The sequence below is a fragment of the Loxodonta africana genome, chromosome 1 (genome assembly GCF_030014295.1).
Source record: "Loxodonta africana isolate mLoxAfr1 chromosome 1, mLoxAfr1.hap2, whole genome shotgun sequence".
NCBI lineage: Eukaryota > Metazoa > Chordata > Mammalia > Proboscidea > Elephantidae > Loxodonta > Loxodonta africana.
Genome location: NC_087342.1, coordinates 53,472,266 through 53,485,850, shown reverse-complemented (window position 1 = coordinate 53,485,850; position 13,585 = coordinate 53,472,266). Strand labels below are relative to the sequence as shown.

Here is a 13,585-nt window from a genome sequence, read left to right as displayed (position 1 = left end):
GTCCAGATCTCATGAAAGAATTTCTTTAACCAGGTAAATAGCTTTGATCAAAAAGCATTCTACCGTTCTCCCAAATAAGAACAGATTGTAAGGATGAGATTACAGCTGTGAAAATGGTTTGAGAGTAAAAGTTGAGTACCAAGACTATTACAATGATTATCAAGAATATATAGCACCTTTACATATTCCCCCCAAATAACTTATAAAACAAACAGAAGCTACAGTTTAGATTTGAGATTTTCATTCTTCTCATTCACCTTGCAAAAAGTTCCTGAGTTAAACAAGCTTTAAATAAGAGATCTGGAGATGGATTAACTTAGAACTACAATGGACACAGTAAGGGTCAAGTACACGATGCTAAACTGGTTCTGGACTAGAAAAGTCCAGAATAACAGACCTGCACTGATACTGTCCCATTAAAAGTTTTAATGTGAATTTAAGATAAGAGCAGCTCGTCTCTCCCATTTATTAGAAAAGAAATTGGCATAGAGAGATTAGGTCTAACTTTCATATGCACAAGGGGTGAGAACCACAAAGACCTAGGTGTGACATCTTCCACACTCAGTCACATACCTGGGGCTTTCAGAAGTCCCAAGTCTCTCAAAGTTGTGGTTCCTTCAACCATGCATTTTCTTGCACCCATCTCTGTACCTTCTCCTATTTTCCATATCAAAGATAGCAAAACTGACTTCTTGCATCACTTCTTGGCTTCACTCACCGTTATGGGTTGAATCGTGTCCCCTCCCCCCCCCAAAATGTGTGTCAATATGGCTAGTCCTTGATTACTAGTATTGTGTGGTTGTCCACCATTTTGTCATCTGTGATTTTCTTATGTGTTATAAATCCTGCCCTGTGATGTTAACGAGGTAGGATTAGAGGCAGTTATGTTAATGAGGCAGGACTCAATCTACAAGATTAGGTTGTGTCTTAAATCAATCTCTTTTGAGATATAAAAGAGAGAAGCCAGCAGAGAGACATGGGACCTCATACCATCAAGAAAGCAGCCCCGGGAGCAGAGCGAATCCTTTGGACCTGGGGTTCCTGCACTGAGAAGCTCCTAGACCAGCAGAATTGATGTCAAGGACCTTCCCCCAATGCGAGAAAGCCTTCTGGCACCCTGAATTTGGACTTCTAGCTTCCTAGATTGTGAAAGAATAAATTTCGCTTTGTTAAAACCATCCACTCGTGGTATTTGTTATAGCAGCACTAGATAACGAAGATACCCACTAACATCAATTCCCACAAAAAATAAGCAAAAGAGACAGGAGATGTGTAGTTTTAAGAAATTTCTTTTGACCCTTTTCTCTAGTTCACCCCTGAGTTCTTTAAGACACTGACTCCATGGCTGCTACAGGCCACACTGCATAACATGACTTGTGCTTTTAAAGCCAAAGACTCTGGAGCTGAAAAGGAGACCAACCCTTCTTTGAGTTTGAACTATAGTTTGTCTCTGTAGAAAAATAAGCAAAGATGAGAAGGCCATTCGCAGCAGGACCTGAGATAGCTAATGGCTGCGTGCACAGCTGATATGCAAGTTATGACTGTATTTCAGAGGGACTTATGTTGGCTGCTTTGGCTTCCTTGTCCTGTACACATTTGGTTTAGAGAATGCAAGGGATGTGCTAGCTGAGCTAGTTTATCCATTCTGTTTTCTAAGCAGGCTGTTTTCCACAGGGGTATGTTTCTGAAAAAAAGTCCCCTCAGGGGGTTTGCTGCAAAAGCAGTCCACGGTTCAATGGGATTATTTAAACCCAAAACAATTCCTCTCTAAAAATGCACTGTGCTCTGCACAGAAACAGAATCGGGTGTGTGAACTTACCAACAAGACCTGTAGCACAGCCTGGAACTACATCATTCCACTGTGTGCACACAGTATGGAAAAAGGTCAGCAGGACCAAGTGAAACATTTGCTGAATACCTACTACACTGATAGGAGCACTAAGGATCACAGAAGTTAAATGAGTTAGCCAAGTTTGAATATTAAATAGAGCAGGAAGTTAAAAACAAGTCTCACAATACAATAAGGCTGATGGGGTTATGTTGGTACACTCCCTTTTATTTCAGCGAGCTGACCAACTATGTAACTAAACGTCACTAAGAAAGTGGAACTACTAAGTTAGATAAAACCATTATGCATATAATATACTATTTTAAGTGCTGGAGCGACTAATTTGAGAAAATTATATAAACCAAAGTCCAAATTAATGATTTACCAAAACCATACAACTAAGAAGTGATTTTCTGAATTGCGAACAACCCCTAAACATTGTATGTTAACATTTTGGGGGAAGTTAAATTTGCTTGTGATGAGATGCAGAAATTGGATTTTTCTCATACCTAAATTAACTTTCTTACATGTATTTCTATCAGAAAAAAATAACTTCAGATATACCCTATCAAACTGAGTCCAAAAGTACAGACTGAGTTAATGTGCGTTCATAGGTAAGAACTGATGACCGAGCCAAAAAGCAAGGGAGAGAAAATAGAAAGTACTACTACCCCACCTAGTGATGAAACTGTCGCTTTGCAAGAAAACCACCAGACACAATTCCACTTTGCCAATCAGCCCCAGAACTCGCTGAGACTTACGAATGTTCATAAAATTGGTCAAAAGAAGAATGCCTGGTGACGATGAAGAAGAGAAAAGTTCTTCTGTTTAAGTTCCATTAGAAGCTGGAAAACCAAAGTTCTATTCCTTTAAGATCAGCCATGGGTCCCATTTAGTTTTTTTCTCTCTGTTACTTATGAATTAAAGAGGGTTCAACTTCAAAACATCGATGACATAAATAGCTCTTTAATAACTCTGAGATGCTCTTCCCCCACAAGTCTCAGCGGGACTCATTTCCCATCAGAAAGGCTCAGTGACTTTATTCTCCGTCACCTTTCCCTCTGCTCTTGTCCTAAGTAGGTGGTGGGACATCTGAAACTCAAACTTTCTTTCAGGGCTCAGCAAATACCAAAATACTCAAAAATAGCTTCTAAGAAAAATTCAAAATACATATACATTTGACAACACAAATCCTGAGTTGATAATTTTTCAAATCCCCATAATGTCATCTTGCCTTTGTCAGTAATGGGATCTTATTACAAGTAAGAGCTCCCAGAACATTCTGTAGAAACCAACATAGCATAGTGGGGGGAAAAAAATTGAGAAAAACTGCAGCTCAATTATTAGCCATATGACCTTGAAAAATTCCTTACCCCCTTTAAACCTCAAATGCTTCATCTGTAAAATGAGTATAAGACACATAATTGGAAGGGTTACCTTTAGTGTTAAAGGATACACATTAAGTGTCTAATACATAATAAACACTCAATAAATGGTAATTATTTATTATTAAAAGTGATAGCATGCTTTATAAAAAAATCTCAAAAGTAGACTATTCTTATGGTAGCCCAGGACTAGTCCTGGGTAAAACTAGAAACCAGGCCAAGTTTGTCTTTAGGATTCCTGCTTACCGTTTTCAGGATTACCTCCAAGATTTGTAAGCAAAACTAGCCCAAAAAACTGACACTGGTGTCCACGATGCGCATGTTGAAAAGATGTATAACCACCACATAAAGCTTTTAAAGAGAGGTTTATTTATATATAAGTGCATGAAACTGAATACAGAAACTTTATTAAAATACTGTACATTACAAATTTTTAACCCAATAAATTCTGTGTAACGACATTTAAGTGCTGGAGTTACTCTGAACAGTTCTTTTGTGTGTATTGGTAAAGAGTTCACCCTGTATATTAACAAAGAGGAGGGCCACACATGGACCTCAGAAACGGCCCTGTGATTAGACACTGAATGATATTAATTGTGCATCTTTTCTTAAAGCAATGAATTGGAACCTGGATCTTGTCCTTGTAGACCAACTTTCTGTAACTAAAAATAACTTGCATATGTTTATTGCTGCCCTTTGAAGAAAATGAGAGTAGTGTGAAATAAAATAAAGATCAACACCTCTAAGGCTAAACTAAGATGCTTACCACAGTTGAAATACTTGAAATTCACTGTAAAATTTGTGTTCTCCAGGGAATTATGTTATATACACAATGAGATTTGTACATGAATTGGGAAATAAAAAAATTGTTTATATAAAACTAAAAATCAATAGTATACAATATTTACAGCTTGTTAGGTATTATACATAAAGTTTTTTAAATAATCCTTCAAAATTAAAAAGTATTATGTAAACATGCAGTACACATACTCACACAGTGTAGTTTACAGTCTTAACAAACGGGGAATCGTGTTCACGTAACATAGGGAACTGCGCGTCAAGTACGCCTTTGTTCTTGTGCATTACCTTCCAGCGTCTATTCTTCTTGTCTTTACACTTCACAGTACATTAAGTATCTCTGTAGTAAAAATAAATCCCTGATGATAAACATATTTCTAACAGTTACATAAAGTGGCTGCCCTTGTGCCACAATAGAAAACTAATACTGTTCACACTAGAATCTCTAGTTTACAAATCCCACGTTTAATTTTTTTGACTACATTTTTCCCCATTCCATACTTACTTGGAAAAAGAAAAAAATACCACATCATGAAAATATAATGAAAGTAGCTGTTCTCTGTTATAGCCAATGGCTAAATCACTGATTTACATTAAACCGTAAGAAGTCAATAGCTAAGATTTGCTTCAATTACACCATTCCCACTTCTAATTCCAAGTTATAGGTAATGTGTACAAAGCAATTCATCTGTACCAATCCTGAATCTAGCTAAATTCACTTTGCAAAAGTATTTTAACTTTCAAGGCACTAAGGTATCATTTAGCTTTTAAAAACTGTTCTGTGATTTACTAAATGATTCATCAGTGGTCTGAGAGTTAACACAATTTCAAAGTGAGTCTTTTAATACCTATTAACAAAACAAACCCGAACCTGTTGCCACCGAGTCCACTCTGACCCTATATAGGACAGAGCAGAACTGCCCCACAGGGCTTCCGAGGAGCAGCTGGCGGATTCGAACTGCTGACATTTTGGTTAGCAGCCAAATACTTAACCACTGCCCCATCAGGGCCCCTTTAATACCTATTAAGAAAACTATATTTTTGCTATTTAAATCAAGATATTTTAACCAGTTAACTTTAAGATAAAGTTGATTCCCTCATCCCAGAATGACTAGCATCAAGGGCGAATACTTACGGTAGAACCATATAATTTTACCAAGTTACACACTGAAATGAGAAACACGATGGAATTTCATATCTGCTCATCTAATGTGTAGCGTTCGTGTCTGAACGTGCGTGTGTGTGTGGGTGTGAAGGGGCGTGATGGGGAGAGGGCTGGAATTCTTACAGCCTCCTCCACTGTAAACGCATCCAGTATCAGACACACTGAGAAACGCCAGGGAGACCATCAGTTTACTCGGCATTGAAAGTACAGCACTTTTATTACCATTCCGAGAAGCACCTCTGTGTTGCTTTCTATGGAGTTAACTTTGTAACTGTCCTTCCCAAAGATACTTAATGATAATGTGCAAATAATTTAAAAACAAAGGAAACTTTTCATCATCAGTGATACTGTCAAGTTAACATTCGTTTCATCAGGGCTCTAAAGAAAAAGGGATGCTTTTTAGAAATGAGCGACCTAAGTATATTTAGGAGTAAAAGTGTTAGTTATGGGATTCGGGTAATTATGCACTATAGTTCCTCTTTCTATACATTTATGTCACACTGCATTCCAGTTTCTGTCACACGACTAAATCCATCCCCTCAAGGGCGACAGTCAGGCAACTGTTAAGGGTAGCTATGCAGAGGTGCAGTATAGCAGCTCAAAGAAATGTGTAACAAGTCCCTGCCCTCTTGACTTGCCTACAGTATTAGGTTTTTAATAACATTTTGGCTGCATAATCACAAGGTGTTAACAGTAGTCTCTTCTAAACCAGCACTTCTGATTCTACCAACAAACTGTACATATGTTTATTTTGTAACGTATGAAATCTATACAGAAGGGGGAGGGAGATTTTCGAGAAATTGCGAAATTAGTTCTCAAGATCCTAAAAGGGTTATTACTTAAGTTCAACTTATGTGCAATGAATGTGAAGAATGTGAAGCTGAGTCCCCTCACCTCAGAGAAGGAAATTGCCACAGTTCACAGCGCAGTTCACTCAGAAATCTGTTTTCACTAATTTAATAAAGTACTAGCTGGAACATCTCCATATCTACTGAAAATGCTTCATGTATTAAGAATTCCCCCAGGCAAATTTCACAGATATATTTTTAGATAACTAATTCACCTCAACAACAATGAATTGCCTACACAGAACACAGCAAAACTGACCACCCCAAAAAAAGGCAGTGACTTCAGAATGCGTTGTGGTAAATTAAATCTAACATTTAAAGACTTAATTTACCTTGATTCCATCTGCTACAAAACAGTACCACATGTCTGAAAAATCTAATCATAGCTAATCAAATACTGTCCTGTTTATCTTGGAGAATCTCCCTCCAAGGTGTTATGAAGAGGACTGGGAAGTTACAGGAGATTTTGAAACAGTTTGATTTCCCATCAGTTTTAACCACTGAGACTCTGACCCCTGATTATTGCAGGAACAGTATTTCACCCAGTTACCCAGCAAGTATTGCCAAACTTCTCTGCAATCTAGGCCAACTAGAATTTCTTCAATAATTTTTCACTTTCCTTCCATCTTAAAAACAAATTCAAGACTGTATGAAGAGATTCTGATTGAGAATTCCTGAGAGTGAAGTAGTTTCTGAGAATATTTCTGAAAGTGCTCTTAGTATCTTGTTACTTCTTAAATAATGAAATGGACATAAATTAAAAACATCGGTATTTCCTTTTAAGTTAAAAACAATAACACCAACTTAGACTTAAGCGCCTTTGCTCTATACAAAAAAGGACTTTGTTGCCACTGACACCCCAGTTCTATACTCCTTCAGAGTTGACACTACACTTGGAGCCAAGTGCACAGGGCAGCAGGAGAGAGAGATACGAGGACAGAGGGCTCAATCTTATTCACTTTTCCATCCCTAAAAGAGGGACAGTGAGCGGCATATAGTAGAGATTCAATGGATGTTGACCGAATGAATTCAAGGGAAGTTAGTGCTGCTGCTGCTGCTGCTGCTGACTCACAGTGACCCTATATGAAGAGGAGAACTAGCCCATAGGGTTTCCAAGGCTGTAATCTTCACAGGAGCAGACAGCCAGGTCTTTTCGCCCCTGGAGCCCTTGGTGGGTTCAAACCGTCGACCTGTCAGCAGCCAAGCACTTAAACACTGCATTACCAAGGGTCCCTGGGAAGTAAGCAGTATAAGATGCTGGCTCCTCTACCCATAACTTAATCCTGCTTAGCTTGGCAAGTATCTGCTGGTTTAAAAAAACAGAGGGGTGAAGAAAAGGTGAAGGAAACCAAGATTACAAGAGAAATTTTTTAGTTTCCTTCCCAAAATATATGTAAGGAGAATTAGGAAATGGAAGAAAACAGGTGAATTTTACAAATCAACATATTCAATTGTATTGCAAAATATAATTTTTCACAAGAATTTTAATGACTATCTATTGATCACTTACTGTCAAATATGTACTGTTCTGTCATTCAGAAACAACCCATGTAATCCTCACGATAACCACAGGAAGTTATTAATCTCATTTTACAGAGAATGAGCTGAAGCTCACAGAGATTAAGTGATTAACTCAAGATCAAAAAAGTCGACAAGGGACAGGGCCTGGATTCAGATCTCTGCCACTGGCCTGGATTCCAGTACTCTTCACTCGCACAGCAATGATACCTCAGTTACTGAAATCCCACCTAGTGGATGACCTGGGAAACTCAGAATCTGAGGCAGAAAAACAGGACTTGAACACGCAACTAAAATCGGGAAGCAAAATATCATCTCAACAATCTCAGGATTTAAAATCACCTTGCTAGTTCTTGGTGAACTCAAGGGCAGGAACCACGTCTTGGTCATCTTTGTACTTACTACAGGAAATAGTACAGCACTTTCTAGGAGACCCACAGGGAACGTTTATAAACTTGAATTAGTTGACATGGGGGTGTCAGCTTGGGTACTTTAGGGTGGCAGCCCCACTTTCCTCATCTTAATTAGATGTTCTCCAAAGACCTTTCTAACAACATTCTTCGATTTTAAACTACCCCTATTCCTTACATCACAAATAAATGATATAAAGCCCAGCTCATTTCTTTACTTCTCTCATTTAAAGCACAAACAAAACCCTTAGACTTTTTGGGGGCTGTGGAAATGTACACTACAAATACTAAGAAAGTACACTGGGTATAAACTATAACACTGTTCGGCAAACATTAAGATCTAAAATAAGAAACACTAAGCTGAACACACTGAATACAGCCGTCAGTAGGGGCTGTCTTCATTCCAGGCAACCAACGGAATTGTCCCATGGGACAGATTATTTACACCTCCCTCTTCTAAGGGTTTTAAACATTTTGTAGCTTGCATAAGGTCCCTTGACTCTGATCTATGGTCATCTCTAAACAGTATATTAAATAATACTTAGTTTCGACATACAGGAATCTCTTCCTTGGGGAGCTGATTTCACAGTATTTAACTGAACAGTGTGTAAGGAAAGGAGTGTAAACAGGAGGGGGTTCTCCCTTTCCTTCTTGCATTCATCACAAAGAGAACCTACTGCTGACCAACATACAAATTCTAAGGAAGTGTAATAATGCAATCTGTCAAAAGGGCTTTTGTCATATCACAAGCAAGGTTATCTAACACTATTAAGCCAAGAAGTGTTTCCCAAATTAAAAAATCTTAAACATTCTCAAACGTATTTGAATGAGCATTCAACTGAACAAATATATCAAATTCTTTCATTGAACAAAAGCTTTCCAATTAGACTGTACTCATATACAGCAGCTTTATATGTATATACATAATGATATATGTGTGTATATATATCATTAAATGTTTCTTGCCTCTATAGAAAAAACACTAACTTTTAAGAAAATCTCAGCATATAAATAGCTATTAAGACAATTTCATAAATTTGCACTATTCAATTGTATTTCCAAACATTAAATGAGCAACATTTGCAAAAAAATCTCAATGGAAATATCTGAAAACAGCAAAGAAACCAAAAATTCCCCCCAAAGTTAAAAGTACACACACACACACAATTCATAACTTAAAGTAACTTGGTAATAATTGCAGGACATTCTACAGACTAAGTATTAATCATCCAGTTAACACCTCCATTTCAGAGTAAAATCAGGAGTTTAAACCTCTTTGGTCCATGCATTCATACATTTAATGTGTCCAAGTTATTTTCTGAATAATTCGGGAATATGAATCATATGCTCCACATTACCTTACCATGAAAACTTTCTTAATTCATAAACTAACCATTTGTTAAACATTCATTTTGTAAACCTGAAACAATCTCAACATGTCATGGGCAATTCTCCTGGAAGAATATGAGCCCTAAATCATCTGTACAACAGCCAAATAAAGGAAGAACACAACTCAACTCTAATAGAAAAGGAGAAGTAAAACTGACTTGGAAAATTTATGCCTAAATTTAATTTGAGAAAATATCAGCAATATAAAGAACACATGAAAATAATTCCAGGCTTTTGCCTGATAAAAATAATCAAATTAAAGATATCACTTCCAAGGTCTTCAAGAATGCATAGATGCTTATTATGTTTGCATTTAGCAAATTTTCAAGCCATGATGTTATTAAATCCCTGAAATTGGCTTCTATACTGGTAAAAGTATCCCCACCAACTCCTCACTGTTGAGGGCTTGGTACACTCTATTTTTTAGTAGAGAAAAAGTGGTATGGGTAACAAAGATATTAAATCTGAATGGGGCCCAATAAAAACCTACTTTTACCAAACCAGGTTATAGGTTATTTTTTGGATTGTCGTTAATTTCATATTACCTGAAATGGTGGTACAAAAAAAATCTCATTAGGAGACAAGTTTAACCAGGCTCTGTGTTTTCCCTACTTCCTGTACTCTTACAAATAATTACATATTTCTAAAACTTCTCAAAATGTTTTATACCAGGTATCATTCAATTTCTAAAAAACATCATATAGATTCTGGTAAACTTCAGTAACAGAGAAGAATGAATCAAGAGCTAAACAACTAAAATGAATCACTCAAAAATCACTCAATACTGTACTGATATGCTGAGATTAATTTTCATATTTTATAATTACTTACTATATCCCCCAATTTTTAGTTAGCGAGCTTATAACGCTATCACATATCCAAAGTAAGACAGCTTAAGTTATTACTCTCGCTATATAACTTGCTTGTTACTTATCTGCAAGTGAGGCTTTTTGTCTCCACAACCTAATTTAGGCCACTCTTTAAAGACAGTTAACACCCCAGAATAAAAGATTCCTTATGTTTTGTCAAGAATCAAGATAAATACAAGTGATATCATCCCACTGAGATATTCATTATAAAGATCTTTTGTTATGAGACACATGGCAAACTCTTCAGCAGGGATAAAGAATGCAACATGCATTTCAGACTTTTTAAGAAAATTTTCAAATTATATTTTTATGATAACACAAATTACAATCAATGTGTGTAACCCATAAAGTTCCGAATTCATATAAATAGAATATTTATGCATGAGGGAAACTATTAAAAGGGTGTTATTTAAGTTGGTGAAAATTATGCACCCTGTAGATCTACTTTGAGTCCTTAAAACAGTTTAGCTAGTTTTCCATAAGTATTACTGTATTTTCCACATAAATAACAATAATGCCTAAACATATTAAAGCCTTAAACCCCAGAAATGCTCAACATTAAAAACCAAATAATTTCTGTCATATTAAATGATTCAATATTCAGCACTCATTCGGGATTTTGCTTTACAAAACACGATTCTCACTACATAACCTGAACTCATGTCACATATTCACAGCACTCATCTACATCTATACTGGCAAACTGTCACATGATCAATGTTAAAAAAAAGTTTGGCACATATATCAGTTCCTCAAAACGTCCCTGTAATTTAACACAACACTGTTAAGAACAATGATTTCAACACCAGTGTTAACCTGATTGGCAGCTAAACAAGGTGCTTCTTCTTGTAGCTTCACAGAGTGTATGGATGCACCTTGCCTGGAAAGAGGCACGTAAGGTGCGGTGCAGTAGTGCAATCGCTTGAACACCAGAGGGCAGTCTTCCCACACAACTGGAGGCCGTGTTTTAACCTGCTCATTCCACATTCTTGTACAATCTCATCTCTGCTTGTTAACAATGCCATTCTCAGGGAATCTGTACATCTGTTTCCTTATGTGAAGTAAGACATTCCCACAGAAGCCTCAAAGTGTGGCGAGGATCCTTGAAAAGGAGATGATTAATGTCAGTACAGTCTGTCCAACGCCCCATACCAGTGCTTCCAAAGGGGCCATGTTCTTCCCTGCTACTCTGTAAATGCCTGCCACTGCTGCACCTGCATCGGAAACAGGGATGAGAAAGCAAATGACACGTGAACTCACCGGAAAACACAATGAATTATGCTAACTTAAGAGCTCTTTGCATTTTATCAAAACAATAAATCGGCACTGGCTCTCACTTTATAAATCATGAGTTTTCATGTGATTGGTAAAAGTTACACCTTGCCATGCCACTTTTGAATCATTTAATTGAGAAGCAGGATTATCTATTCAACCTCAAGCTATGTATTTATAGTAACTAAACTGCTTGCTGTCAAGTTGAATCCAACTCATGGAGACCCCACGTGTTGCACAGTAGAACTGCGCTCCATAGGTTTTCATGGATGTGACCTTTCAGAAGCAAGATTGCCAGGCTTTTCTTCTGTGGTGCCTCTGCATGAGCTCAAATCACCAACCTTTTGGTTAGTAGCTTGATGCTTAACTGTTTCAACGACCCAGGGACTACATATTTGACATCAAGTATGTGCATAAGAAATTAGTAATTCACTATTGTAATCTCTCACCTGGGCATTCAATTGGGCAGACCTCATCAGCCATTTTTATAAACATACAACACATGTATTGATAATGACAAATAATAATGCAGGAAAAACTATACAACTGAATGTAATTTCTAAATTATTGAAGAAAATCTTTATATTAAAGATATCTTTATTTCACTGAGTAAAATGAACTCTTAAGTACATATAAAATTAAGAATATTTGCAAATTAGTATCTCAATCTTACCATAAAAAGTTTATTGAACTTCTAAATAAAGCATAAACTGTCAAGTTGAAACTAGTCTTACTTGACAGCTAGTACAAATGAAAGATGAACTTGACATCTGTTCTGTTCTAGGAAAAATTTTTTAGATGGCATGCACTTCCCAGAAGGAGAGAGAATCTCAGAGCAAGAAGGCCATGTGGTTCAACATTTCATCTTATTAAGATGGGCTATATAATAATGTGGTAGCTAAATGGCTGATTTAAAAGGACATTAAGAAGTCATAAAAAACATTTAAGTTATAGTATTTCATTTCAGAGGGTGAGCCAGCCTTAAAGCTATTTCTCTAGATAAAACTGTCTACATATTCTAGAATGTCAAACAAAAAGTAACAAGAAAAAGAACAGAAATAAACTATTCCAAGATGCTGAATTGACAATTACTTGAGTTAGAAACCTATTCATCAACATTATCTGAAGATTCTTTGTAGTTCACTTAATATCACCCAAATAAAAGTAACTGTATTCTATAAAAGATATAAATGGGTAAAGCAAATAATCTAAGCCAAGGGCTTTCATATACATGTTTTAAAATAGAAGGAAATTAAAGTTTATAGTGTGCTTACCACATACTAGGTATCTTGCTAGGAACTTTACAAATACTATCTTATTCAAATATCCTAATACCTGCTGAACAATATTATCTAATTCAAAGCTGAAAAAACAGAGGTTCAATTACTATGAGCCCAAAGAAATAAGTACAAGAGCTGGGATTTGAATCCAGGTTAGTCTGGCTATAAATCCCCAAACCATTCTACCATGTCATATTTATATTAAATGAAAAAAGAATAAAGAATTCAGAAAACAAGAAAGTAACTGATATTAAATAAAGAAAACTCCTAGTGGCATCAATTCCTGGAAAAATTCAAGCTGGATTCAGAAGAGGACATGGAACCAGGGATACCACTGCTGATGTCAGATAGATCATGGGCGAAAGCAGAGAATAACAGGAAGATGTTGACCTGTTTTATTGCCTATGCAAAGGCATCTGACTGCGTGGATCTTAACAAATTATGGATAATATCGCCAAGAATGAGAATTCCAGAACAGCTAATTGTTCTCATAAGGAACCTGTACCTAGATCAAGACGCAGTCATTAGAACAGAACAAATGGATACTGCGTGGTTAAAGTCAGAAAAGGTGTGCGTCAGGGTAGTATCCTTTGACCATACCTATTCAATCTGTATGCTGAGGAAATAATCCACGAAGCTGGACTCTATGAAGAACGGGCCATCAGGATTGGAAGAGGACTCATTAACAACCTGTATTATGCAGATGACACAACCTTACTTGCTTGAAGTGAAGAGAAATTGAAGCATTTATTGATAAAGATCAAAGACCACATCCTTCAGTATGGATTACATAAGAAAAAAAATACATACACCTCAACATAAA

At 36.7% G+C, this 13,585-nt stretch overlaps 1 protein-coding gene across 1 annotated transcript in view; it reads right to left on the bottom strand.

Annotated features, from left to right (window-relative positions):
• Positions 1 to 3,598: 3,598 nt before the first annotated feature.
• The window catches only part of TMEM170B (transmembrane protein 170B), a 65,841-nt gene continuing 55,854 nt past the window's right edge, over positions 3,599 to 13,585 (bottom strand). Inside the window, exon 3 of the mRNA XM_003416465.4 lies at positions 3,599 to 11,424. Coding sequence (XP_003416513.1) covers positions 11,294 to 11,424 — 131 coding nt within the window. The 3' untranslated portion in view covers positions 3,599 to 11,293. The remainder of the gene's footprint in view (positions 11,425 to 13,585) is intronic.